General features: G+C 44.1%; 2 protein-coding genes across 2 annotated transcripts in view; one reads left to right on the plus strand and one right to left on the minus strand.

Moving 5' to 3' along the window:
* The window catches only part of LOC105384276 (filamin-C), a 67,541-nt gene extending 46,225 nt beyond the window's left edge, over window positions 1-21,316 (plus strand). The window contains exons 35-55 of the mRNA XM_048626038.1: window positions 62-147; window positions 448-640; window positions 1,564-1,785; window positions 2,061-2,224; window positions 3,626-3,776; window positions 4,178-4,310; window positions 4,494-4,609; window positions 4,873-5,090; window positions 6,246-6,382; window positions 6,605-6,675; window positions 6,786-6,914; window positions 7,226-7,393; window positions 7,722-7,879; window positions 8,362-8,553; window positions 8,965-9,109; window positions 9,367-9,582; window positions 9,879-10,052; window positions 18,145-18,320; window positions 18,730-18,891; window positions 19,827-20,006; window positions 20,607-21,316. Of these exons, the coding sequence (XP_048481995.1) occupies window positions 62-147; window positions 448-640; window positions 1,564-1,785; window positions 2,061-2,224; window positions 3,626-3,776; window positions 4,178-4,310; window positions 4,494-4,609; window positions 4,873-5,090; window positions 6,246-6,382; window positions 6,605-6,675; window positions 6,786-6,914; window positions 7,226-7,393; window positions 7,722-7,879; window positions 8,362-8,553; window positions 8,965-9,109; window positions 9,367-9,582; window positions 9,879-10,052; window positions 18,145-18,320; window positions 18,730-18,891; window positions 19,827-20,006; window positions 20,607-20,744 (3,329 nt within the window). The 3' untranslated portion in view covers window positions 20,745-21,316. The remainder of the gene's footprint in view (window positions 1-61; window positions 148-447; window positions 641-1,563; window positions 1,786-2,060; window positions 2,225-3,625; window positions 3,777-4,177; window positions 4,311-4,493; window positions 4,610-4,872; window positions 5,091-6,245; window positions 6,383-6,604; window positions 6,676-6,785; window positions 6,915-7,225; window positions 7,394-7,721; window positions 7,880-8,361; window positions 8,554-8,964; window positions 9,110-9,366; window positions 9,583-9,878; window positions 10,053-18,144; window positions 18,321-18,729; window positions 18,892-19,826; window positions 20,007-20,606) is intronic.
* Window positions 21,317-21,430: 114 nt separating this feature from the next.
* LOC105397493 lies at window positions 21,431-25,245 on the minus strand. Its single transcript, XM_038108578.2, has 3 exons — window positions 24,841-25,245; window positions 22,973-23,161; window positions 21,431-22,399 (listed from the first exon to the last, which is right to left on the minus strand). The coding sequence occupies exons 1-3, from the start codon at window positions 24,914-24,916 to the stop codon at window positions 22,173-22,175; spliced, it is 492 nt and encodes a 163-aa protein (XP_037964506.2). The 5' UTR covers window positions 24,917-25,245; the 3' UTR covers window positions 21,431-22,172.
* Between the last annotated feature and the right edge of the window lie 1,934 nt (window positions 25,246-27,179).

Raw genomic sequence — 27,179 nt, forward strand, 5'->3', positions numbered from 1 at the left:
TTTTGAGATCTCATTTTTTGTAACCAGCGACGGTAAACTCAAACATATTATTCTGTTTTAGGCGCCGGAAACCTGGAAATCATTGTTGCAGTTAACGGAAGAAATGTGCCAAACTATGTACAAAGTGAAGGCAATGCGAGGTTCAAAGTAAGTTCCTATTTACTACCTATGTATAATAATATTTTATTTTAATTTGCTATCAATAAGTGTAGAGCCAGCTGGACAAAACTCCCTAATAACACTATCTTATCGAATCTATCATCCTTAAAATCAAGCAAGTTGTGGAATAATGGATGAAAGAGCCTTCTTTAGTGAAGTATCATCAATCAGTCAGCGACTAACTACACTGGCTAATCCTTTCGCTACGCTGAAAAAACCGAGTGTAGCTGTAATTTGCTGAAAAACAACACACGTTATTACAATTTCATAACCAAACCTCTTCCCCAGGTAAACTTCAAGCCAGTAGAAGCGGCCCCGCACACACTATCCGTCCGGTTCAACGGTCACTCGGTCCCGGGCTCCCCCTTCACGTGCGCGGTGGGCGCGGCGGGGGGCGGCGGCGACGCGCGCGCCTCCGGGCCCGGCCTCAGCTCCGCGCCGCGCGCCGAGCCCGCCGTCATACAGCTCACTGGATGCACTGGTTAGTTTGTATTTGGCTCTAGAATATTCTATAGGTACTTATACTTATCTCTGGTGTGGGTAAGGTTATTTTATGTAATCAATAATCGAGCATCGGGTTTTAGGCTGCGCTCTGCGAGGCAAGACACTTTAGTAGCGTTGCGTCTGCTATTTTGAATTCGGTTTTTTTCATCGCGACTTACATAGAAGCGCCGCCGGCGTCACTTTGTATACAAGAAACTAGAATCTCTCTCCGTCCGGTTCAACGGTCACTCGGTGCCGGGCTCCCCCTTCGCGTGCGCGGTGGGCATGATAGTATCCGCTAGAGCCTCCTCTTTGTATGCCTCTAGACGGTATCACAAAAGTTTTTGTACACTATCAAACAGACGATACTTATTTGCTTATATAGACACATATATTATACTTCTTAATTCATCATTATGATACATATTTAATGGTATTTACAATAATAACCTACCTAGTGATGATTCAATGTGTTGGCATATAAATCTTACAATACTTTCACATCTTATTATGACTGTGACCAAGTGTGTTTATTATATTATGCTCAAATATTTTGGTATATTTTATAAACATGGTACGGATTTGAAAATAACAGAATTCATTGTAATGTCTGATTTAGCGACGAGCGCGTTATTTAAATTCTATCACTGTATAAAATGCCGTTGTTGCTGTACGTTTTCTAATAAATATTTAAATCAACTAAACTAAACTACTTTCTGGTCAGCTCACATCAAATAGTGCTTGTGAAGTCTACTACCCAAATCCAATTGCAGTTCGAAGTCTTGTTGGCACATATATTATAAACGACTTGTGGAGAATCATGCTGCTATTTTTAAGTAGCCCAGATATTTTTGTCTTTGATATCCCCTGATCCAATTACTTTTCTATTATGTAGCTAAATCTTATCCCTTCTACCCACAGCAGGCGAGCCAACAGTCTACATCACGGGCCCGGGCGGAGCGAGTTACCGCGCGCGGGTCGCCTCTCTCGGCGAAGGCCAGTACACGGCGACCTACACGCCCGAGGCAGTCGGTCGCCACAGCATCCAGGTCACCTGCGGAGGCCGCCAGGTGCAGGGGTCGCCGTTCACGTGTAATGTGTATGATGTGCGGAGAGTCAGGGTTACTGGGCTTGGGCCTGGAGGTTAGTATTGTTTTAGTATTTTTGGTTTTTAAGTTTGTTTCACAAATATATTCAATTCCGATGTTAGGGATGCGTCTCCTGTAGGCAAACAGAATGCCACCTTTTTTTTGGTACACACTGAATCGTCAGACCTGGTAAATTATGAAGAATTGTAAACCTCAAACGATAGACCTCGAATGTATGCCTAAACTGGTGATTTTGTGCTCATGAACAATATTTATTTAATTCTTTATTGCACAAATGGCTTACTAACATGATCTCTCTCTCCTCACCAGAACTGGAAGGCACCCTCGAAGGCCTAAGCCTCGAGACAACATCCGAAGAGGCGTGCGGCGTGGAGGTGGGCAAGGCGGTGACGTTCAGCGTGGACGCGGCCGGCGCGGGCGAGGGCACGCTCGAGCTCGTCGTCTCCACGCCCACCACCACCGTCAAGGCAGAGGTCAGTGTGGTTCTACCCCAGGAAACAACTATGTAGATCAGCCAAGCTGCTGTTTTAAACAAACGAATGCGGTTCTAGGCTTCGCTCTGCGAGGCAAGACACTTTAGTAGCATTGCGTCCGCCATTTTGAATTCGGTTTTTCATAGGTTATGCTCTGCGAGGCAAGACACTTAACTAGCGTTGCGTCCGCAATTTTGGATTCGGGTTTTTTTTCATAGGTTATGCTCTGCCAGGCAAGACACTTTATTAGCTTTCCGTCTGCAATTTCAAATTGCCCTGGTTCGTTAGTTATATTTCTCTGCGGGTCTAGAATGCTTAGTACTGTAAACACTTGGAGGCACTTTAGATAGAAGGTCCTTGCCTGGAGACGACGTCGGAAGAGGCGTGCGGCGTGGAGGTGGGCAAGGCGGTGACGTTCAGCGTGGTCGCGGCTGGCGCGGGCGAGGGCACGCTCGAGCTCGTCGTCTCCACGCCCACCACCACCGTCAAGGCTGAGGTTAGTGTGTTTATACCCCAGGAAACAACTATGTAGATCAGCCAAGCTTCTGTTTTAATCGATCCCGCATCGGGTTCTAGGCTTCGCTCTGCGAGGCAAGACACTTTAGTAGCGTTGCGTCCGCCATTTTGAATTCGGATTTTTTTCATAGGATATGCTCTGCGAGGCAAGACACTTTATTAACGTTCCGTCCGCCATTTTAAATTGCACTGGTTTCTTAGTTATATTTCTCTACGGGTCTACAATGTTTAGTATTGTAAACACTTGGAAACACGCTAGATAGAAGGTCCTTGACTAGAGACAACATCCGAAGAGGCGTGCGGCGTGGAGGTGGGCAAGGCGGTGACGTTCAGCGTGGACGCGGCCGGCGCGGGCGAGGGCACGCTCGAGCTCGTCGTCTCCACGCCCACCACCACCGTCAAGGCCGAGGTGAGTGTGGTTCTACCCCAGGAAATACCTATGTAGATCAGACAAGCTTCTGTTTTAAACAAACGAATGCGGGTTCTAGGATTCGCTATCGCTATCTATCATTTCGCAAGCTTCTGGTTTCAGCGCTCTGTGGTCTGTGGGTTTCTGCCCTCTGTGAGGCAAGACACTTTAATAGCGTTACATCCGCCATTTTTAATTTAGGTGCGTTTCTCAGGTTCACAACTGCGTGCCCAAATAATTCTCCATTTGGAATTTTGCTTACTTTGAGGGTTTTTTTCTGCGAAGCAAGACAAATTTTAATTACGTCCGCCATTTTGATTAGAATTTTGTTAAATTCAGATCATTTATCTAGAATATGTTATTCCGTCCAGCTACTCAGAAACTTTGATTGACTGTCGCAATGACTTTAACTCACCCTGCATTAGTGATGTTTTCTTATTTTATCACCAACCTCAAATACCTCTTCCCTCCCCCAGGTGGTAGCCGTGGCACGCGGGCTATACGACGTGACATTCGTTCCAGTATCACGCGAGCCGCACCGAGTATCAGTCACATTCAATGAACAAGCTGTGCCCGGCAGCCCCTTCGTGTGCCGCGTCAGCGAGCCGCACACCTCCGTGCAAGTCGGTGAGTAGAGAGAGAGAGAGAGAGACTGCATGGTGATGAGTGTGAAAGAGATGCGACGTTTTAGCGTAGAGTTACTGCACGTACCCTGCTGTTTTCAGTTATACTTGTTACATTTATGAAGAATATAACAGTGTTACAGTAACGTTGTTGGTAACAAAACTCTCTAGAACTTGAAAGGATTAGAACCTCAAATAATATAATAATATAAATTCAATGTAGTATAGGTGTCTGTTACTTAGCTTCACATGCTAATTGCTTTTTATTTTCACTGGTATTATTTGAAAGCATAAGTAACATTCCATTCATGCTAGACTAAATTTACTCATAATTCCTAATTGGCGGGCTCGTAACACAGCTGCTCTCTCCTTACGCTTCTAATCACATACTTATCCATCCCACAGGCAGCCTAGCGACGGTGGACATCGACGACAGCGGGTCGGACGTGGAGGTGCTGTCGCCGACGGGCGCGCGCGTCGCGGACGCACGCGTCGACGACGCCGGCGTACTCAAGTTCCCTGTTAAACGGGTTGGCAGGTACAGTCACCATGTTTACTTTTATGTCAAGATAATTGTAAAGATTCTGAAGGGATCCATTTTAATTTAGCACAGACTTTAAATTGTTCGTTAGATTTTGGACTGTAAAGTCCAGCCCAACTATAAAGCCATGTGACGAAACGCTTCTAACCTGCATAACACAGAATGTATCTTTTGTTTTAGGTATTTGGTGAGGAGCACAAAAGGCCCAATAGCCGAGGTGGAAGCGTTAGACGCGTCGGCGGTGAAAGTTCTGTCAGTCGGTGAAGCAGTCGCCCACCGACCCGCCATACTTACTGGTGAGTATAGTATATATATAAGATCTCTCTCTTTAATGTGTACAAGTTAGTTCAGTGTTCGGTCTAAAATTCTCTTTCGGATGAACAGACCCTTTCTAGTGATCGATACTAAGAATAATAATATATCTCTGTCCTATTTAGGTAAATAGAATATTTAACTATCGAAGCCTCTTACAATCTAGTTAAGGGATATACGATGCTCTGAAAAAATACTTCATTGGCGCAAGCTAATAACTGAGTACAAAGTTTATCTTTTCCTGCAGTAAGCACAAGCAACGCGGGCGCGGGCCGCCTCTCCGCGCGCGTGACGTGCGGCGGCGCGACCGTCCCGCACTCGGTGCGCGGGCGCGGCGGCTCCCGCGCCGAGCTGCTGTGGCACCCGGTGCGGGCCGCGCCGCACAGGCTCGCGCTGTACTGGGCCGGGGCGCCGGTCGGAGCCCCGTTAGAGATACCCGTGCGACCCCAGCACTATAGACAACAGGTATGTGTGAATTAACAATAAAAAATATTCCTGATATTTTCTAAGATACGGTATTCATAGTAGAACTATGTAGAAACCGGGAAATTATAATGGTTGGTGACCCCTACGTGATAGGCACTTTTATAGCTCGAGCAAACTCCGATGCGATTATTCATAGTAGAACATAGGAGAGGGCATTGATAGGCTCCGCTGCGAGCTGCTGTGGCATCCCGTGAGGGCGGCGCCGCACAGGCTCGCGCTGTACTGGGCCGGGGCGCCGGTCGGAGCCCCGCTCGAGATACCCGTGCGGCCCCAGCATTATCGACAACAGGTATACTTACGCTGCAAATTGTTTTCTTTGTTATTACGCTATTTTCGTGACGCTAGTCTGTAAAGACGTGATAGGGCGCTCTTATTACTTATTCTAGAAGACACGGTCATCCATAGTAGCTAAAACTACGTAGAACATAGCTGGCGGTAGTGGTTGGTTACCCCTGCATGATAGGTCGCTCTTATAGCCGGTTATTCATAGTAGAACATAGGAGAGGGCAATGATTGGCTCCGCTGCGAGCTGCTGTGGCACCCGGTGCGGGCCGCGCCGCACAGACTCGCGCTGTACTGGGCCGGGGCGCCGGTCGGGGCCCCGCTCGAGATACCCGTGCGGCCCCAGCACTATCGACAGCAGGTATGTGGAAATTTATAATAAAAAATATTCCTGATATTTTCTAAGAGACGGTATTCATAGTAGACCTACGTAGAAACCGGGAGATGATAATGGTTGGTGACCCCTGCGTGATAGGTCGCGTTATAGCCGGTTATTCATAGCAGAACATAGGAGAGGGCATTGATAGGTCACGCTGCGAGCTGCTGTGGCACCCGGTGCGGGCCGCGCCGCACAGGCTCGCGCTGTACTGGGCCGGGGCGCCGGTCGGAGCCCCGCTCGAGATACCCGTGCGGCCCCAGCACTATAGACAGCAGGTATGTGTGAATTAACAATAAAAAATATTCGTGATATTTTCTAAGAGACGGTATTCATAGTAGAACTACGTAGAAACTGGGAGATGATAATGGTTGGTGACCCCTGCGTGATTAGGTCGCTCAATCTTGTAACCTAGTCTTTAAAATATTGTTATTGTTTTTTCAAAATTGATCTTCAAACCGTAAATTTTTTTGCAGGTCACAGCGTCAGGGCTAGGTCTGTACCACGCGCAAGTGAGCAAGGTGGCGTCGTTCAGCATCGACACGATGGGGCGGCCGGCGCGCGAGTTCGACGTGGTGGTCTCCGGGCCCGGCTCCAGGGCTCTGCCCGTCAGGTAAGCCAGGTTATCAGACAATTATCATATCAGCAAAAGTTGTACAAAGCAACGCCATAACACTCGGCTTAGAAAAATCCTTGCTGCGCGCGATTGGATCGTGTTGGATCATCGGGTGTGGTTCCGGCTAATAGTCCATGACTTACCGAATAGAATACATATGAGTGGCTGCTCAATTTGCATTGTATAGATAGAAGAGCTAACTATTATTTTGTTTTCCAGGTGCTACCAAACGAAATCTGGTCTACTGCAGGCTGAATATACCATCACAGAAATCGGCCAAAGCACTATTGGTAAGATATACCTATCATCAATATTCTAATAATAAAAAATCACAAGGATATATTGAATTTTAATATAAATACTGTATTTAGTATCTTCATTATGTATGTTTTCGTTGCAGAGGTGCTCCATTTATCGAAGCCGGTGAACGGCAGTCCGTACACTTGCGAGTCGTTTGATCCGAGCCAGGTGGTGCTGGCGGGTCTACCGACTGGGAACATCATCGCTCAAACACCCATCAACTTCACAGGTAAGGGCGTCCAACTGTACCTATCTGTTATGCATTCTTTTTAGAAGGAGGTAGATAGAGGAGTGAAACCCACGAGAGATACTATATCTTACCACATAACATAGTTTATTTGAATGCTTTGTTATGGACAGTTTACACGGTGGCTAACACAAAATCTGAAGGTCGCAAGAGACTAAAGCCTTGTGGCTTGATAAGGCGTTTTAAATGTAAACGCACCATTATGTGCCTATGAATCAGTAAAAATAATTATAACTAAATTAACGTTTAGGTAGGTGGTATAACATTTACTTTAATCAATCTTACATCCACAGTGGACACAAAAGACGCTGGAGTGGGCGAACTAGAAGTGCTATGTGAGGCAGTAGACAACGACCGTCGAGTCTGCCTACCCGTCGAGGTGAAGGAAGACGGACACACGCACCGAGTGCGCATCCGGCCTACCCTGCCCGCGCACTACCGGATCTATATCACTTATGGTGGTGAGTGAAACAAATCTTTAGCTTGCCGACTGATTTAGGCGCATAAAAAGTATGACTGTGGTGAGGTTGATGTTTTCCACAAAGTCCCGGGATCTAGTCCAGAGTTCAAAACATAGAAGGCTGATTACGTAATACTGCAAACATCAAGCATCTTGTCTGTACTGGACTACGTCGTTTTCTTCGCTAGAATTTTGTTATAATTCCTACCAATCGTGGCAATAGCCCACTGGAAGCCCACGTCTTACAGTGAACTATTAGCAGATTGGACGTGTATGAGTCTCGACGATTGTCAGACTAATTAAACTAACATTGAATATCCTTCCCCCAGGAGCACCAATCCCCAACAGCCCGGTCTCGCTCGGCGTCCTATCAGCCAGCAGCAGCACCACCTCCCGCTGCTCCGGCACCGGCCTGTCCGCCGCGCACGTGGGCAAGGAGGCCGCCTTCACCATACACTGCGTGGACGACACCCCGCCCACTGTGCAGGTACTGACTCTCCTTGTGAGTACTGTGGCTATACGCTGCAGCGGCTAGATCCACTGCTCCATGGATCGCTGATGTCAGACTTCCGTCTGACTGAAGGTATAGTGCCTGTAGTTTATGACCGAGTTGTCGAGAACTACAGGTCACTATAATTATAACAAGTTGTTTTAGAAAGCGGGTTACGTGTGCAGGTAATGAGCTCACAGTGCCAGTTCCACCGGCCTCTCAGCATCAGTGGTAGTCAGCGACTGGCGCTACTGTGAGTGGATACTCGTTCCATAGAGGTAATAAACCCTAGTCCAGCTCCAGAGCTGACCAGGTAAGAAAAAAAATGATCTAGAATGATTGATCTCGCACAGCACATGCTGAGCTACCTTTTTGTTATGTGTTCCTTTTATATTAATGGGTCTTACCTGTAAATAAAGAACTTATTATTATTATATTCTACTGTTTGATGTAAGTATATCACAATTAAAATATTCCAGGTGGAAAGACTGACAGAACAAAAAGAGGACAAAGACGACACCGACTCAGATTCGAACCTGCTAGAGTGCCGCGTGGTGGCGGGCGCGGCGCGCGAGTGGCTGTGCGCGTACATCCCGCTGGCCGTGGGGCTGTACGAGCTGAGAATCTTTACGCAACACGGCCCGCTGCCCGGCAGCCCCTTCGAGGTTAAAGTGAGTATATTGAGTATTTTTTTAATGCTTTATAATAGAAATAGCATATGAACAGCACGATATAGCACGCATTTATGGCGTCGTCGGCAACGCGTCTTGGCTGACTGGTACTTTAGAAGACTAAGTAGGCTAGAAGGTTCTAGAATGTCGTTTGGAGTAGTAATAGCAACCGAGCGGCAAAGCACGCACCATTTTATTGCTCGGTCTTGATGCTTCGTTCATCTATGCTTAGAGATAGACAATCAGAGCAGATGTTCAGCACACTTTCATTCTGATAGTAGAGACGAGCGGCGTGACTAGCTGTGCGCCTACTGTATGTATAAAACCAAAAGAGTTTCTAATATTCTCACGAATGCAGAAAAATCTATATGAGTAAATAACTAAGTAATATAATCTTCCTCCTCCCAACAGGTAATAGACACGTCGGCGATCGTGCCGGTGGGCGGGTGGGGCGCGGACGGCTCGGGGCGGGTCAGGGCTCCGTCTAAACTGGTTCTGGACACCAGCAACGCGGGCCCCGGCACCCTCGAGTGCTTGCTGGCTGGACGGCATCAACGTGAGTACACCATATTATAAACTTCAGACTGGTTTTACTTCAATATGATAGGTAGCCGGTATAATATATAATATGCTGGCTGAGAAAGAACGATGACATAGTTTTGTGCGCTTCTTAGCCCTATGTCTAGCAGTTGACGATTACTGGCAGATGATGCGTTAACACTGTTGATATTTATATTCCATTAAAAATTGCTTCTACCTTTTAGCTACCTACATCATTTGATGTTAAATAAACCAAAAATTCCTCAATTCTAGGTGTAGAAACAGTATCCGGACGCTCCGTCGTAACCCTAACAGCGCCAGAGGGCGTGAGCGGCGAGCAAGAGCTGGAACTCACGTACAACGGAGCGTTTGTGGCGAACGCGCCAAGACGGGCGGTGGTGGCGGGCGCGGGTGCGGCTGACCGCGTGGCGTTGGCCGGCCGAGGTTTGGCGCACGCTACCAACGGACTACCCGCGCTCTTTACTGTCGGTAAGTTGAGTTTAGACTTCATAGCCTCCTATATAATAATGTATCCATAATGCTATATAGGAAAACTCATAAAACAACTGAGCGCGTCAAACCCAAATAAAAGCCGCGATTCATGAGTAGTGACCGACCGCAGTAGACGGTATTTATAGCATCGCTCGGTCTTGAAGCATTCTGACTCTGTAAAGGGGACCCATGATCAAGCCCTCAAGTACTGCATATACCGTTTATCGCGTCATTGCTGTTGCGCTTCGACTCTTTCCATTCCTTCATCATCCAACCACCACCTCTCCTCACAGACGGCAGCGCAGCCGGCCCAGGCACGCCGGAAGCGTCACTAACAGCGCCCAACGGCGAGGCAGTCCCTGTCAGCATGGCGGCGGCAGGCGGCGGGCTGTGGCGCGCGTCCTACACGCCGCGCCGCTCCGGCGACCACCAGCTGCGGGTCATATGGCAGGGGAGACTTGTTAAAGGTAAGATGATGTTGCTGTCATGAATGGTACAGAAGTCCTCAGAAATTGGCCAGCGCTTGGGCTCGTAGATTGCCGTCAACTGTACGCTGACATGTTTGCACGGGACAATCGCGTTTGCGGTTTCCACTCGAAAGAACGATGGATAAGTCCATAGTCATCAGCAAAGACACCAGAGCAATATATCTGGTTTCGGGCTATCACCAGCGCCGGCGACCACCCGCTACGGGTCATAATATGGCAAGGGAGACTTGTAAGAGTAAGATATTGGTGCTGTGATGCTGTCCTATGGTACCGTATGTAGTGCGTTGACAAGAGTGTCTAGTTGCCGTCAACTGTACGACAGCTACATGACTAACAGCGCAACGGCGAGGCGGTCCCTGTTAGCATGGCGGCGGCGGGCGGCGGGCTGTGGCGCGCGTCCTACACGCCGCGCCGCGCCGGCGACCACCAGCTAAGGGTTATATGGCAAGGGAGACTTGTTAAAGGTAAGATGTTGGCGCTGTCATAAATGGTAGAGAGGTCCTCAGAAATTGGCCAGCGCTTGGGCTCGTAGATTGCCGTCAACTGTACACAACGGTTTCCACTCGAAAGAACGATGGATAAGTCCGTAGTCATCAGCAAAGAACCAGAGCAATATATCGACGGTGGAAAGGCAGAATGTTTGAAGCGCCATGACTTAAAATGTTCACCAGAGCGATTTAAAGTTAGAAATTTTCGAAAAAAAATCATATCTCTGTATTTATTCTAGCTATGGCTTTGAAAATTAAAATACGTAAAATTGAAATAGTTTCCTATGTAATTCTGTATATAAAATGAATGTACATATTCTATTTACTGTAATAAGGGACATAAGACATAGGCATCTGAAATCTCAGTCAGGTAAAATTGGCTTAAACGACATTAACATTGTAATAAAATACAAGTAAAAAACAATGTAAAGACCAAGGAGATTTAACCATCACACCAGCATAATGTTTTATAATAATTTATGTTACTTTAAACATTCCATAAGAATGAATTAACCGCCAAACTAAGGCAATTTATATCTAACATGAATGACTTAAAGAATAAATGAACTTATAATTGGACCTCAGAACTCGAGAACGGTTGAACCGATTTTAGTCTAGAAACATTTGTGGAAGTCCAGGGAAAGTATAAAAGGTAAGAAGGGTCAGCTAGATTGAAAACAAAAATTTCATAATATCTGGGAGTGCCCCCACTAAGTCGAGCAAAGAAGCGGCACGGCCGTACCATCCTTTTCTCGAAGCATTATGTTATTATAAACTTTATTAACATATTGTTCACCGCGAAATCACTTTGAGATTGAGATCCAAGTGATCAGTTTTACTTATTCATCAGTCTCTATGCCACCTTTCTGTCACCGCCTTTGTCCACCTTCCGTCCTGCCTTCGAGACAAGTGTCCTGCTGACTCCCATTTCAGTTCAGTGACCTGCATACCGACGTCGAAGACTTTTGTCTTTTGGGGAATTACCACGCTGGGAATACGGTCTGTAAGCAAAATGCTTTTAACATGGATCGCTCCATAGTTCTCTGTGTAACTCTGATTCGGTGCACAGTTTCCTTGGTCAGCGTCCATGTATCAGCACCTATGTTAGTGTGGGCAAGACACATTAGCAATTATCAATTCATAAGCAGCGTCGCTCGCTTTAAACTATGTGTCAGATTCATACAAGATACGCTAGATTTGATAAGCAAGCGACGATGCTTTAGGATTGTTAATGGCTAATGTTTAGTGGTGGTAACCCCAAAGGACTATCACAATGTGAGTTTGGTCTCACCCGACAGCCGGACCGAGAACCAAATCGACCGACGATTAGTCGAAAATGGAGACACTTCTGGATGTTAGGAATATGAGGGTTGCTGATGTCAAAAGTGATCACCACTAAGTCGGTGGAAAAATCTGCTTGAAGATAGTGGGAGTTTAGGAGCAGGCCACAAGATCTGCCAAAGGTGTCGTGTAAATAAGCTGCAGGACCCACAAGTTAGAAGATAACTTAGTATCCAGATCAACAACAAATACCATCTACTAAGTCTGGACGAGGTCTCATTCAAAGATCAAAGGTCTGGCATCAAAGACGTGTTGTTAAAAATTTGCGAAGAAATAATAAGGCACAAGCAACACTTAAAGAATGAATGGTATGTCTAAAGAAACATGGGATATGATCAACCATCAAGGAAGACTTAACGTTTATAAAAGGACAAACGCTGCTAGGGGTGACTCTATGTCCAGAAATGAGACCACAACCATCGGCTGCCATAGGAAACATGAAGGATCTATACAAAGCATCTTGAAAAACATTGCAACAAAACCCAGGATATCTGCTTGTTACTATGGAAGATTGAGTTTCAAGATGGTATGGCGATATTGCCGAAGATTTAATGATCCTAACCACCACCTGAGGAGTTGGATGCAGATGCAAATATACCAGGAGCATCTTGTATCTTGATGCATAATCGTAATCAATATGATTAATAAAATCGGCAGGTCGCTAAGGCTAGTCAGAGGCCTTCGGGCGGCTTGAAAACGTCTGACAACTCTCTCAGCACAAGATTGCTTGTGTTGGGGCCCACCAACCCGCGCTAGGCCAGCGTAGTAGACTAGGCCTAAACCATTCCTTCATTGGAAGGAGACCCGTGCCCCAGCAGTGGGGACGTAATGGGTCGTGATGATGATTAATGATGAGATTTATGACTATCCTGCATCTTGACAGAAATTTAAATATCCAACCCTAAAATAAGACGAATTGATACGGACCATACGATCGCTGAAGAGTGGCAAAGTACCAGGGAACGATGGATTTCCTAAGGATACATAAAAAGCAGGATAAATGCAATATACCAGATATTGCACTCTTCAGCGATGGAGGATGATGAAGTGAAGTTAGAGTAAAAGTTAATTTAATTCATGTCCTACTTTTTCCTATAAGGTTTGCTTTTCGTTAAAATACTTTATTTTGAAAATTATGGGATACAAACAGGTCGTGATACTCGTGGTCACTCACTTAAAACGTGGTCTTCTATTTCGTATAATTACCTAACAATTATCAAAATCGGTTAAGTTGATCCAGAGTTTTGCGCTTGGGAACACATTTTCGGTAAGATTTTTATATAGATAAGAAATCCTGTTTCTGACTAGATTTCGATATTGGTAAATTATTTAAGAATAAGTTTATTTTTGATATATATTTTTATTATGTATAAAAAGTAATGTCATGTTAATACATTAAAAATATTTTACATTAAGAACCATATTGTCATAGAAAAATAAATATTTGGTTGGATCCTTTTAGAGGAACGTTAAAATTCCCTACTTGCATAGAAACAGCAATTTAGGAGAAAGGATCCAAGTGCATATTTTTATTAATAACTCAATAAATATTAATTATAGCAACACTATTATATAGAACCGTAATAAATAATAGATATTAATTAATTTAATGTAGTTATCTGGTGATATAATAAAAAATATTTATAGTTTTATACTGGCGAACGAATCTGGGTTTGTACCTACGTAATTACGCTGCGCACGCGGCGCCAACTGTCGCATAGACGCACGTCCTCTCCGAATGAACGTCCCGGCGGGGTACTGAAGCGACACCTTTCCAACCTGTCCTATTTATATATTGGCATTTTCACGCAATATCCTTCTGGATATAATAATAATAAACAGCTTAAACAGCATAAACCGCTTCATTGCGATTCTTTTGAATTGTTTTATATCACTTATATCAATTATCTACAAATCGCAAAAAACCGCTTAAGTGCCAATTGTACCATTAAACAGATTTAGGTAAAGTTGTATTAACCGCCAAACGCCGCGAGTAAAACTGACCGGTAAAATGGTTTAAGTGCCATTGAGGCTTAAATTACAATTACGTAAAATATATTAAGTGCTTTTATGTTATATTTGACAAGAAGGCATTTAGTTTTATATCCATAACGCAATCAGGTAGGTCGCTTAAGTAACTAATGATACAAATTCACATTCATTCAAAATGAATTAGGTCACAGTGTTTTACTGTTTTAGTAAGGGTAAAATGTTTTATATAGCTTTATTATTGATCATGTATGTTTGAACATACAAATGACTAAAAAAGTGGCTCTTAATACAAGAAAAAAGTATTAAGATTTCTAAAATCACTGATGTCTTAAGCGCCAAAAAAGTGCTCAGATCGAAACGAGACCCGCACCATTCGAAAGAGAAAAATCAGGCGATTCCAACGGTGTATATAACTCATATTCGCCAAAAGTGGCGGATAAAACATTCTGCCTTTCCACCGTCGATATGTGGTTTCCGTACAGAGTACATTTACAAGAGTGTCTAGTTGCCGTCAACTGTACGACAGCTACATGACTAACAGCGCCCCAACGGCGAGGCGGTCCCTGTGAGCATGGCGGCGGCGGGCGGCGGGCTGTGGCGCGCGTCCTACACGCCGAGCCGCGCCGGCGACCACCAGCTGCGCGTCATATGGCAAGGGAGACTTGTTAAAGGTAAAATTCTGTTGCTTTCTTATGGGACCCTGGTGATATAGAGCGCCTTGGCAAGAATGCCTAGTCCTTAGAAATAGCCTTGGCTTCAGTACATCAGCCCTTAAGCCTGTAACTTGCCATAATCTGTACGACTGTTACTACACGCTATGGATTGTCGGAGCACATGCGTAGATTGACGTCAAATACATTTTTATTTATTTATTTATTTATTTAACACACACACTTAATACTATTATGACAGTTATTCACCAATGCAATAGTTTAGTGTCACAAAATTATAACATTCTTACTTATTATATGAACTACTTATATAATAGGTAGTTAAATACATAACAACATAAAAACAACATTTCAAACATGCTTATAACAAATAATATAAAGAGCCGCCTTGGTAAATTCACTCAGGGAGCAGTAAAATATGTCGATATTTGAATCTATGGCATTGAGCAACCGTATGGCCCGGGTCAGGGGAGCCTGCCGGAGGAGGTTCGTCCTGCCATTCGGAACGTCAAAAGTTCGGTTCAGACGTCGCCTCAAATAATCTCTCGGAACCGTTAGGTTCAGTTGCTGCAAAATGACCGAGTTAGACTCCTTACCTCGCAGCAACTTGAAAAGGTATGAGACTATTGTCAGATCTCGCCTAACCTCCAACCTATTATAATCCACCATGCCCAGGACAAACAGCGTTGGGTACAGCGCTGGATACCCGGGATAAACACCATATAGTTTCATATAATAGAATCTTAGAAACTTATTCTGGATCTTCTCAAGCATCAGTGTATACTTCGCTTCGTAGGGTGACCAGACTACAGCATTGAACTCCAATTTACTGCGCACCAGCGAGTTGAAAATGGTTTTTATAGCCGCAAAACTCTTGAACCCACTAGCCGTTCGTAGTGCAAATCCTAATATTTTGTACGCCTTTTTACATATATCCCCAACATGTTCGCGGAAGGAAAGATCAGACGTCATTTTCACCCCGAGGTCACGCACCGATGTTACTCGCGACAGAGGACTGCCTCCCAGAGTATACCGATGGTGAGCTGGGTTGGTACTGCGACTAAAGCTAATAATATTACATTTTGCAACATTGAAATCGAGCTTATTCACTCCATTCCAGAACTCCATCAATATCCATCTGAAAATGTTTTCGGTCCTCATCGCAAGTAGCCGGCGCAAACAGTTTCAGGTCATCAGCAAAAAGTAAACAACCAGACGACTTCACCACCTTCGGCAGATCGTTGATTGTTATAATGAACTGTAATGGCCCCAAATTACTGCCCTGACTTACCCCAGAATATGTGCAATAGGGTTCCGAGACGTTTCTTCCACATTGAACATATTGTTTCCGGTCTCCTAAGTAGCTGGCGAAGAATTCAAGGGTTTTGGGCGTACACCCTATATTCGCCAATTTACGCAGCAAAACGTCGTTATCCACTAAGTCAAATGCCTTACGAAAGTCGAAGTAGGCTGCATCTACTTGTATACTTTGATCAACCCACGGCGTTATAGTAGTTATAAAGTTCAACAGATTGGATGCAGTGCTACGACCCGAACGGAATCCGTGCTGTTCATCAGATACATGACATTGAATTTCGCAGTATATGGATTTGAACAACACCGACTCAAAAACCTTCGCAAAGGTAGACAGCACCGCAACCGGGCGGTAGTAGCTAACATCCGTGCCACCACCTCCCTTTGGTACCGGTGTAACACGAGTGATCTTCCACCTAACAGGAAATGTAGATTTTTCTAGGCAAAGGTTGTATATGTGACAGAGAGGGGCTGCCAAGGCACTGCGACAATCTCGCGCTAGGAATGGCGGGATGCCGTCCGGACCCACCGAGGTCTTGGGTGGCAGTGCGCGCAGCGCCGCCTCCACGCTCGCCTCGCGCAGATTGGCCTCGAGGTGCACTCGCGCCGCACTCTCCATGCCCCCTGCGCCCCCCGCGCCGCCGCCGGCGCCGCCGTCCGCACCCGACAAGCACTCCTGCACACTGAGCTTCGGGGGACTGACACTGTAAACAGAGTGGAAATACTTTGCGAACTCGCTTACGCACTCTTTGTCACTCAGAACCACCCCGTCCTTTTCAATCTTTAATTTATTTGAGGATTTACGTTTAGCCTTCACGAATTTCCAGAATGATTTGGGATCTGTAGTTATATTATTTTGTGCTTTTTCTAGAAAATGTTCATAGTCCTTATGTATCGTTTGCTTTACTAACAATCTAACATTAGAAAAACGCACATAATCATCCCGCAACTTACTCCTTTTATACTGCTTATGAAGGTTTGCCTTTAATTTTATATTACTTATTAGTAGACTCGAATACCATTCCGGATAACTAAACCTATTCTTTGAATCTACATTTCGTTTCTTCGGAACGCAATCATCCATAACATAATTTAACTTAGAATAAAAAATATTTAATGCTCTATCTGGATCTTGTTCGTTGTGAAGGTCAGTCCAATCAATTTCAATTAGAGAAGAATACAATTTGGGGAAATTAGCCTTATAAAAATTCCAAGCAGTACAAAAAGGAGTATCGGTGGAGTTAAAGTCGGAAGTGGGGGGCGGCGCAGGCGCGGGCGCGGCGGCGCGGGCCGAGTGCAGCCGCACGGACACGGCGAGCGGCGGGTGGTGGCCGTCCACGGGCACCAGCGGCGCGTCCGACAGACTCACCTCCACCGAACCGACGCCCTGTGTACACAGTACCAGATCCAAACATCGACCATTCATATTAGCGATTGTATTGTGCTGAGTGAATCCTCAAAACGACTTAAAATATTCAAAATAATTTATGACTTCCTGCGGACTAGAATGTAAATTAAAATCACCTATTACTAACAGTGAATCGTACTTAGCCGACAATAGTTCTATACAATTAAATAACTTTAAATAATGATTTTCTAATGAATTAGGTGGTATATAGCAAACACATAAAACAAAAATTTGTCTTCCATTCTTAAGAATTACACTACAAACTATCTCAAATGGTTCATTATCGATAGTAATGTTTTTAAGTTCAAGTTTTCTAAGCTCATAGGTGGGTTTAGCTACTAGCAACACGCCGCCCTGTTTACGCCCGTCATTCCGGTCGCATCTCACTATGTCGTGGGCGGGCGGCACGATCTCGGCATCAAAGATAGAATCATTGCAGCCGCTCTCTGTGATCGCATACAGCTCCGACGTGGCAATGGAGAGGTTGTTCCGAAAATGATCCAGCTTAGTCCTCAGCCCACGGACATTCTGATAAAAAACCTTGATTATCTTGCAACTATTAATAAGCACTTTCTTAAGTGGGGGTCGTTTCCTTGCTTCTGTTTCTGGGAAACCAAATCCATTCACTAAATTCTGCATGTATTGGCCAGATATTTGGATCACAGAAAAGATCATATGAGAACGACACCGTTAGTGGTTCTTCGCTGTAAAAGTAACCGCGGACTGAAAACCGTCCCAGTCTGCTGTACTACCGGCATAGTTTGTACATTCCCCAATAACCGAGAACGAAAATAAAATTACCTAAGCGGTATTACAGATTCACCCCACTTCCACTAATCCACATCTCCCACCCGCAGGCTGCCCGCTGACAGTGAACGTGACATCCGGCACGGAGAGCGGCGACGCGTCGCTGGTGTCGTGCAGCGGCGCGGGGCTGCAGGGCGGCGTGGTGGGCCGCGAGATCCGCTCGTGGATCGACACGCGCCGCGCCGGCCCCGGCGAGCTGCAGGCGCACTGCACCGGCCCCAACAAGGTACTGCTGCTGCTGCCTCTGTATACACACTATACACAGAGGATCTACTAATCTATAGGTACACATAGGTGTTAGCACCCACTTATACAGGGTAGTAGATCGAGTAGGGCTTCATAACCACCAAAATAAGTGTCTCAGACTATAAATAAATCTTCTGTAATAGACGTAGAGACCAGTGATAATGATGATAAATGTTGCAATGGTGGGATAGCAAACCAACTAATGGTTGGCTCAGACTTTATTTTATTCATTAAAACCGTTTCTACTACAAATGCGAGATGGCATAGTCCCTATACGTATTATAGGTCGTTTCGATTTCTTTTAACTAAGAGTATGGAATGTGTGAAATCGAATCTTCTAATTCACTTATTTCATCATTCCATTCATCAACCTTACCCCATCCCCCCAGGTGGCGTACTGCGAACTCTACGAGCACGGCGACGGCACGTTCACGCTGAACGTGAAGCCGGCGGAGGCGGGGCGGCACGTGCTGAGCGTGCAGTTCGCCGGCGACCACGTGCCCGGCTCGCCCTTCGTGCTCAAGGTGGCCGGCGCTCCGGATCCGTCCAAGGTAATAGAAGAGCCCCGAGTGACCTATAGTAGACACTACCACTTGGGTTGACTTCAAATGACTGACAAATTGGTTAATTACCTTGACTTACGGAACCGCTACCGCACCGTTGCTAGCGATATGAGCTTCAATACATTTAAAGACGTGGGTAGGTGTTAATTACTACGATCATAGTGATGGTACGTTCACGCTGAACGTGAAGCCGGCGGAGGCGGGGCGGCACGTGCTGAGCGTGCAGTTCGCCGGCGACCACGTGCCCGGCTCGCCCTTCGTGCTCAAAGTGGCCGGCGCTCCTGATCCCTCCAAGGTACAGATAGAAGTATAAAACGACCTCTTCCTGGGGTCTTGACTTCAAATGACTGACCAATAATACCTTGACTTACGGAACCGATGCCGCACCGTTGCTAGCGATATGACCTTCAATACATTTAAAGACGTGGGTCGGTGCAAATTACTTGTGATGGCATGTTCACGCTGAACGTGAAGCCGGCGGAGGCGGGGCGGCACGTGCTGAGCGTGCAGGTCGGCGGCGACCACGTGCCCGGCTCGCCCTTCGTGCTCAAAGTCGCTGGAGCTCCAGACCCGTCCAAGGTACAGTCAGAGTTAGCGATAGTAGCCTAAACGACATCTTCTTCCTGGGGTCTTGACTTCAAACGACTGACCAATCGGTTAAATACCTTGACTTACGGGACCGACACCGCACCGTTGCTGGCGATCATGAGCTGCTGCGTTCAGGTGAAAAGGCTGTCGCAGTCTCGTAGACCCTTATTATAAAACAAAGATAGGGTTTACATTTAAACTGCCAACTCAATTGACGATGCGTTTAAGTAGGTATAGGTATTCCCCAACGCTTTTCGATTTTTCAGCCAACTAAGGTTGGCCGTCCCACTGTTTCAGCTTGAAAACACGCCAATAACACCCACATTCGCCCCCAGGTGAAAGTCTACGGCCCAGGCGTTGAACCGGGCGTGCTGGCCACGTTCCAGTCGCGCTTCCTGTGCGACACGCGCGGCGCGGGCGCGGGGCAGCTCACCGTGCGCGTGCGCGGGCCCAAGGGCGCCTTCCGCGTCGAGATGCAGCGGGAGAGCCAGAAGGACCGCACTATATTGTGCAAGGTGAGGTGTCTAGTTGTAGTGGCAAGAGTTTTAGGCGGTAGTATACAGGTGTTGAAATAAGAGGATAAAAAAATGAAAGGGCATGCTCAGGGGGGTCATTCTAAACCACTTTTGTTTAACAAATTTAAATATTTACGAAATAATATTTTTTACATACTACTCGTAACTTGGTTATCGCGTGACTTTGACTATGGAAAGTAGAATTGTATTTTTTTTTCTCAAATTTGCAAAAGTCCATCTTTGAGCAAAAGTTTTTAAAATGACGAACTGAGTTACTTTTGGGCTTACCATACCACTTTTGCTTATGTAGAGTTTAAAGTAGTTAATGGTGAGTGGCAACACTCACATATTCATAGCAAACATGAGCATCTCGTTGTGGCGATAAATAGTAGGATCATAAAGTTATATTAGTTATATAGTTTTTCTATGTCTTTTAAATGTAGGTCCATTAATATCCATTCCATTATATTTTATAATATGACCTAACCAAAAGTTATATTATAATAAAAATATAAGAGCCACAACTGTTACTGAATATTTAACCTTATTGTGAAATTCATCCCCAACCACCCAATAACACCATCCCCATTTCCCCCGCAGTTCTCCCCGACGGAGCCGGGCGACTACCGCGTGGAGGTGCGCTGGGCGGGCCGCCACGTGCCCGGCTCGCCCTTCCCCGTCATGATCTTCGACACGCAGGAGGAGCTGCGCCGGTACCTGCAGGCCACGGCTTCCTGATAAAGAGATGGAGACCTTCATAGCTACGGTGTATTGATAGTATATTGATAGTCGTTTGTACAGGGGCACTTAATGGTCTGTTAAGTGTTATGGTCATTTGAAGACCTCTCAATTACAACTCTCGTAGATTTGATCATTTGTACACATAACACATTCACAAGCAAGCGATACATATGACAACATTCCTGTGTTTTGTAACTTGTATAAATGTGACATCTTGAGCCAACGGCATCTATACATACCCTGAAATAGTTGGTGGTAGGAGTATATTCCAAACTTTAAGGTCACTTTACCAAACAAAACACAGTTGAATATGGTAGATACACGAGTGTTTTATCATCAAGTACCCGAATTATAGATAGTGATTACATGATTCGATAAAGATATTCAGCTTTATCTATAGTTGAAAGATTTTATATTCTGATTGTGAATCTATGAAAAACATTCCGTTGTTAAAAGACAACTATTATTTTGTTGTATAACTTATCTATAATTCGATACACACATTTTCTAGCGAGATCAATTCCACTTTGAATAAGTTTAAATGTTGTAGACCACCTGAATCCAACAAATATCGTCATCACGACCCATTACGTCCCCACTGCTGGGGCACGGGTCTCCTTCCAATGAAGGAAGGGTTTAGGCCTAGTCCACCACGCTGGCCAAGTGCGGGTTGGTGGACAAATATCGTGTCGATCGATAAATCCATTTTATTTTACTAAAAGGTGATTGCGTGGTAAATTTTACGTTTTGAGTTGTTGATAAAATATTTTTATCAATTTTAATAATCATAACTAGCAGGTAGGTATAGTAACATTCCACATGTAGGTATTAAAAACAATAATAATTTGTATTTAAATAAGTGGTATTATAATATCACTGACTGGAACTTCCGTCCGTTAGAAATAATGAATTTTCCACGTTTAGATATTAGATAAGTTTTATGCGTTTACGCAAAAGTACATCGAGAAAATATAGGTATTCTAAAATTGTAATGCATAATAAAATTGTTTACGCGTTAATATTTATTAATCCAGGCATTTAGATATACAATTCATTTAACTTAACTATAAAATAATATGAACTAACAAATATACTTATTTGTGTTTTATTTGTTATTTACGAGGCCAAGTTTTGAGAGTCATGGAGAATTATGTAAAAACTTGACCGAGTAAACCATACGTTGTATTGGATTACTAATTGTTAATAAATTCTACTTTATTAGTTTTGAATTTCATTTTAATACGCACTACTTATATAGACCCTTTTCATTTACATATAAGTACCTATTATAAAACTATTAGGTACATTACACATACACATAGGCAAATCTACAGCAAAATTACACACAGGTAACCAAAATTAAAATGAGGTAGAATAAGTGCACAACTATCCTGATTTCCGACTAAAATCTAGAACACGTAACCCCTATCCAGCATCAGGCTGGAAGCGAAAAGACACCGTACGCCTATCCGGGTAGCCCTGGACATTGCCCAGTCCGGGGTAACTGTGGACATTGGTTCCAGACAGACCGGAGTAACTGCGGCCATTATTCCCGGACAGTTGGGTCCGGAGCGCGTCCAAACTCTGCCACAGTTGCTGCATCTGGCCGAAGATTATCACCTCCAGTCGCGCGATCGAACTGTGCAACTCTCCTGGAAAAAGGGGCCAAGATTTAAATCAGCCGATGATATACCATAGTGTAAATTTAAGTACTGTACTGAACTGTAGGCATGGTATGTAAAATAATATAACATTTGATATTTCCCAAGGTTGAAGAGTGCCATGGGTAGCCCTACGGTTTATTCCGGTACCCGCACGAAAAACATTTTCAGCATCGCTCACTTTGTTGACGGCATACGGCAGGGCGGGTCATATCGTAAAGGACATTTATTATAAAACTGAAATTGTCATTAAAAATACTTTCGAGTGACTATTGCTATGCTACACCCAAGCTCGCAAAGAAACTCCACTTACTATAATATATATACTTATAGAAGTGACAATTTAACGCCATGCAGCCGCCGCGTGATGGTAGCATTAGCAGTAGCATTCACCTCCTGGGTCTTGGTCTTGACGGACCACATAGGGCGAGCCAAGGGACCATACAGGCATACAAGCTGACCTCCCTCAGAGGGACACAGTTGGATCATAGTAGAATGGGGTCAGGTTTCTCGGCCCCTGATTGTACCTGCCGTTAGGCACCTCTATCTACAACTAATACTTACTAGAAGTAACTACGCCATGCAGCCGCCGCGTGATGGTAGCATTAGCAGTAGCATTGACCTCCTGAGTCTTGACGGAGCACATAGCTCGGGCTTCCTCCCGCGGCCCGGCGCCGTGGTAGGTGGCGTTGCGGACCTCGAGGTACGGCTGGCGGGGCGGGGCGCCGTCCACGGTGTAGTGGGTGCCGCGCACTGGCGGAAGAGGAATTTAATTAGTGGTATCGATGTACTGAGTCATATTATCGTATTTGCCACTCGATAGCTAACTTTGCAACAGAAACAAGTGCCAACACCATAAAAGTTAGGGCAACAATAATTCTTTGTAATTTCTGAGTTTTCTGACACTGTCTTCCTCGCCTTCACAAATAAAAACTCCCATTTATTACTTGTTGCAAAGTCAGCGTTGTCGGACTTTATCGTTACCGAGCGCGATAACCATAGTAGGTATAATAAACATTTACCTAGGGTGCTGCCTGGTACATCATAGTTCGCGATGTTCTAGGGGTGCTAGCAATATGCCTATTTAACTATTGATAGGTACCTAGTAGAGCATGACGTCTTGCATATCCGCATTAGAAATTGTAATTTTCAATACCCTAGGTAAGTATATCTTAGTACCTCTAACTAAATGATGATAGGTACAACTACAAAGAGTAGAGATTAGTGTAAAGCTATGAGTCCAGTCGAGTCAAAACAGTCACTAATTAAAGATGTCTATCTACCAAACAAGGTATGATAGCTAAAGCAAGTATTGCCTATAACATAATGGTTTTTTTTCCTACTCGGTTTTGCCATTTATCATCCTACCTACCTACACACTTTTTCAAATATCCAGAGGTCAAAATATTGCAATAAATTACAACTGAGTTACATAACATTTTCAATAGGCGCTAATGAACATACCTATGTAATATTGTATAATAGGAAGGTATACCTACATAAACAAACTAGCTAACTACTATGGCAAAGGTACGATAACCCTACCATGAGTTCAATTTGCACAAGTGAACCAAACAGGTCAATTAACAGACGTCATGGTTCACTTTTTATGAGTTTCCACTCTGAAACAGACATCGTAATTGAAATAAATGATTTATGGAGTGCTAACAGCTGTCGGCGCCGTTGAGTGCTAGATAAAAGTGCTGTAATATTGAAATCGCATTAAAAATTTCGTAACGATATGTTTAGAAATAACTAAGTAGGTACGTATTGTACGGTGGCCTACGCCTAAAAGTATACAGGCGGAGTTTTTAAAATAGCGATCCCTGATGATGAAGGGACCAGCTACATCTGTTATAAATCCGGGGACGTGTTGTGTGTGATATGTGTAGCAGTGGTGTTTATGTGGATGTGCTTGAGCAGCATGTGAGCTTGAGATCGCTATTTTAAAAACTCCGCCCGTATACTTTTAGGCGCAGGCCACCGTACATGGTACTAGATATGTATGACCTATCTACTCATTCCGTACCTTGGGATTAGAAGACGTCAGTAGTCGTAAAGAAAAGACTTACCTACGTAGGTGTTTCAATGACTGGAGGGACTTTAAAAACACTTTTATTCAAAGCTACACGACTCAAATATCAAAAACATTGAACACCCGGCCAAGACTCGAGACTCGAGAACAAAAAGGTCTTGAAAAAAATATCTGCCACAGCCGGCTATCAAACCCTTGCACAGCAGTCAGTAACTAACCACTGCGCCATCCAGTAATAATATTATCTTGTATTACATGTACCTACCTACTTGTATTTAAAAAAAATACGACTTTAAAAAATTCTACCAACCTATTAGTCGTACAGACCTAGGTACCTACAAGTAATTTAGGTAAGCAGTAAACATGTAATGTTTATTTCTTAAAATAGAGCACTCACAGTATGGATGCACCGGTGACGCAGCGACGATTGCACCCGCCACCACGACAAACACCACTGCAGAACTCACACACATTTCTTCTAATATTTTCAACTTTCAGGGACACGTAGGTACTTATTACTTAATTAATTGACGTACACACATTTCATAGGTCGGTAAGGGATATTAAAGAATGCAGTTATTAAATTTTAATTTATAAAATCACGTTAGGTATTTCCATGCAAAAAATTTGGCGAACCATTTTTTATCCGCTATTTCCTGATCCGGTCAGGCAAGATATCGATGGACCGGAGTGTGGAGATGGACTGGACGAGATCCGTGGAGTTGGAGACAGTTGCGCCCGCGCCGGCGTCCCTCCCACAACCCGCGTGGTGGCGGCCAAAATAAACAATGCGAGGTACTGTCAACTAGAAATGTACGAAGCTCATGAAATTATACCAATTGAGTACTCAGGTAAGTAGATTAGTTTTATAAAATCGAGCACAAAATATGTAAGCTGCACCCTGCTGTCAGGTACCTATGTAAATTCAGTGGCGAGCGGGTCATTTCCTTATCAGCGTTTCAGTGGCAAACACTGCTGCTGAATGGCTGCTGAACTAGGATTTGTCAGAATGACAAAGAGATCATGCAGTCTGATCTGGTCGCTGCCAGCCCAGGGTACCCTAACAGGAAGAGTTGGTACATCACATACAAATAACTAATGAAGTACTTAACTGCTTTGTTAAAGAACTAGATTTCTTTCAGATTGTAGTTAAGTAGTAACTATTTTAAGCTTGAATGAAAATAATCTCATTTTCTCAATGAATCGGGCTTCCTTCCGACATGCTGTCGCGATGCTCGTAAAACAAGGCCACGACAAATGTACCTACTGCTCTAAATCTCCAGATCCAAATCACAACAGTCAATGACCCATTTCAAACCTAACCTCATTCTTCAACGAAATAGACCACATTTAGCTAGGTACTCGAAAAGTTTATTAATTTACGACTTTATAACTATGAATTACCTAATTCAATTAAAACCTTTGAAGATTATAAAAAATCCCATGTAGGTTGTTACTATGGTCTCAAATTTAAATCAATTAAAACCTAGACATATAATTTGGTAAGTACGTGATATATCTTGGAGTAGGTAGGATCAATATGACATCATGATCATAAACCAAATTAATAAATGACCAGGAAAAACTACTTTATAAAATATGAAGGAGGACGATGAATGTTCATAATAACTCAAACGCCCGTACCAATATCTATGTCTATAATTATAAAACTGCCTAAGTTTTAATTACTTAGTAGGTATTTGAAGGTAGATTTTATAGGAATAATAAATGAAGAAGTGGATACCGCCAACAGGTAAACGCGTGGGACGCCCTCCATCCGCCCCGCTGGCCTTACTGGACCCTAAATACCCGATAGTGGTTGTGATGGGGCAGGGCGACCGTGTAGTAGCGCTTCGTGAGATAGGCTTATGTCCAGACGAATGAGGGCTGATGATGATTATAGTTTCGGTATGGTGTAATCTAAAATGACTCAGGAATACGTAGTAACTATCTGCTGGATAGGAGCGTGTGTTTCTGGAGAAGAAGTACCTACACTCCTAAGATTTCTAAATCTGAACATGAGTCATCAAGTTTATGCAACCCTACAATCACAACACATGGGCTTGACAAATATGGCTGTCGAATCTCCCATTGCCTTTTCAGGCCACAATGGAGTCCGCCTTGCCATTGTTAAATGCCTGTAAAAGTGTAACATAACATTTTATTAAAGGAGCGCCGATATGCTTAGTTAGATTTAAATCCGGTGAATTGCAGAATTGTGTCAAGGATCTCTTTAGATACCATTGTGGTTTCCTTTGCCAGAATGGTATGGAGACGCTTTTATTAACCCATCAGGCGTATCCACAGACGGGGTTTTACGTTTTATTATCCTAAGGGCCTGTTTCACAATGTCTGGTTAGTGGCTAGTGAGATAAAATTATGTCACTGTCTGACAGCAAGTCTTTTATCCCACAGGTAGCCGCTAACCAGACATTGTGAAAGGCCCTAAAAGTAATCACAACAAATATCTCTTTGGAAATGCTCAACTGCCACGAATATGGCATTTATTTGATTAGACGATGCTATCCTAACGAAATTTCGAAATGTCTTTCGAAATACCTTTTCAGGGCCACCAATTACATTAATTACCAATCATAATTTCATTATATTGTCATTCCTCGTAAGCAGTTAACTTGTGTAAAAATTACGTACTTTACCTACAGTCATAGATCTGTAGGGTGTATATAATAAATTAAAATGAAGCTGATATTTTGTTTATTATTGTGCGTGGGGGTT

This window comes from Plutella xylostella, chromosome 15 (assembly GCF_932276165.1).
Source record: "Plutella xylostella chromosome 15, ilPluXylo3.1, whole genome shotgun sequence".
Taxonomy (NCBI): domain Eukaryota; kingdom Metazoa; phylum Arthropoda; class Insecta; order Lepidoptera; family Plutellidae; genus Plutella; species Plutella xylostella.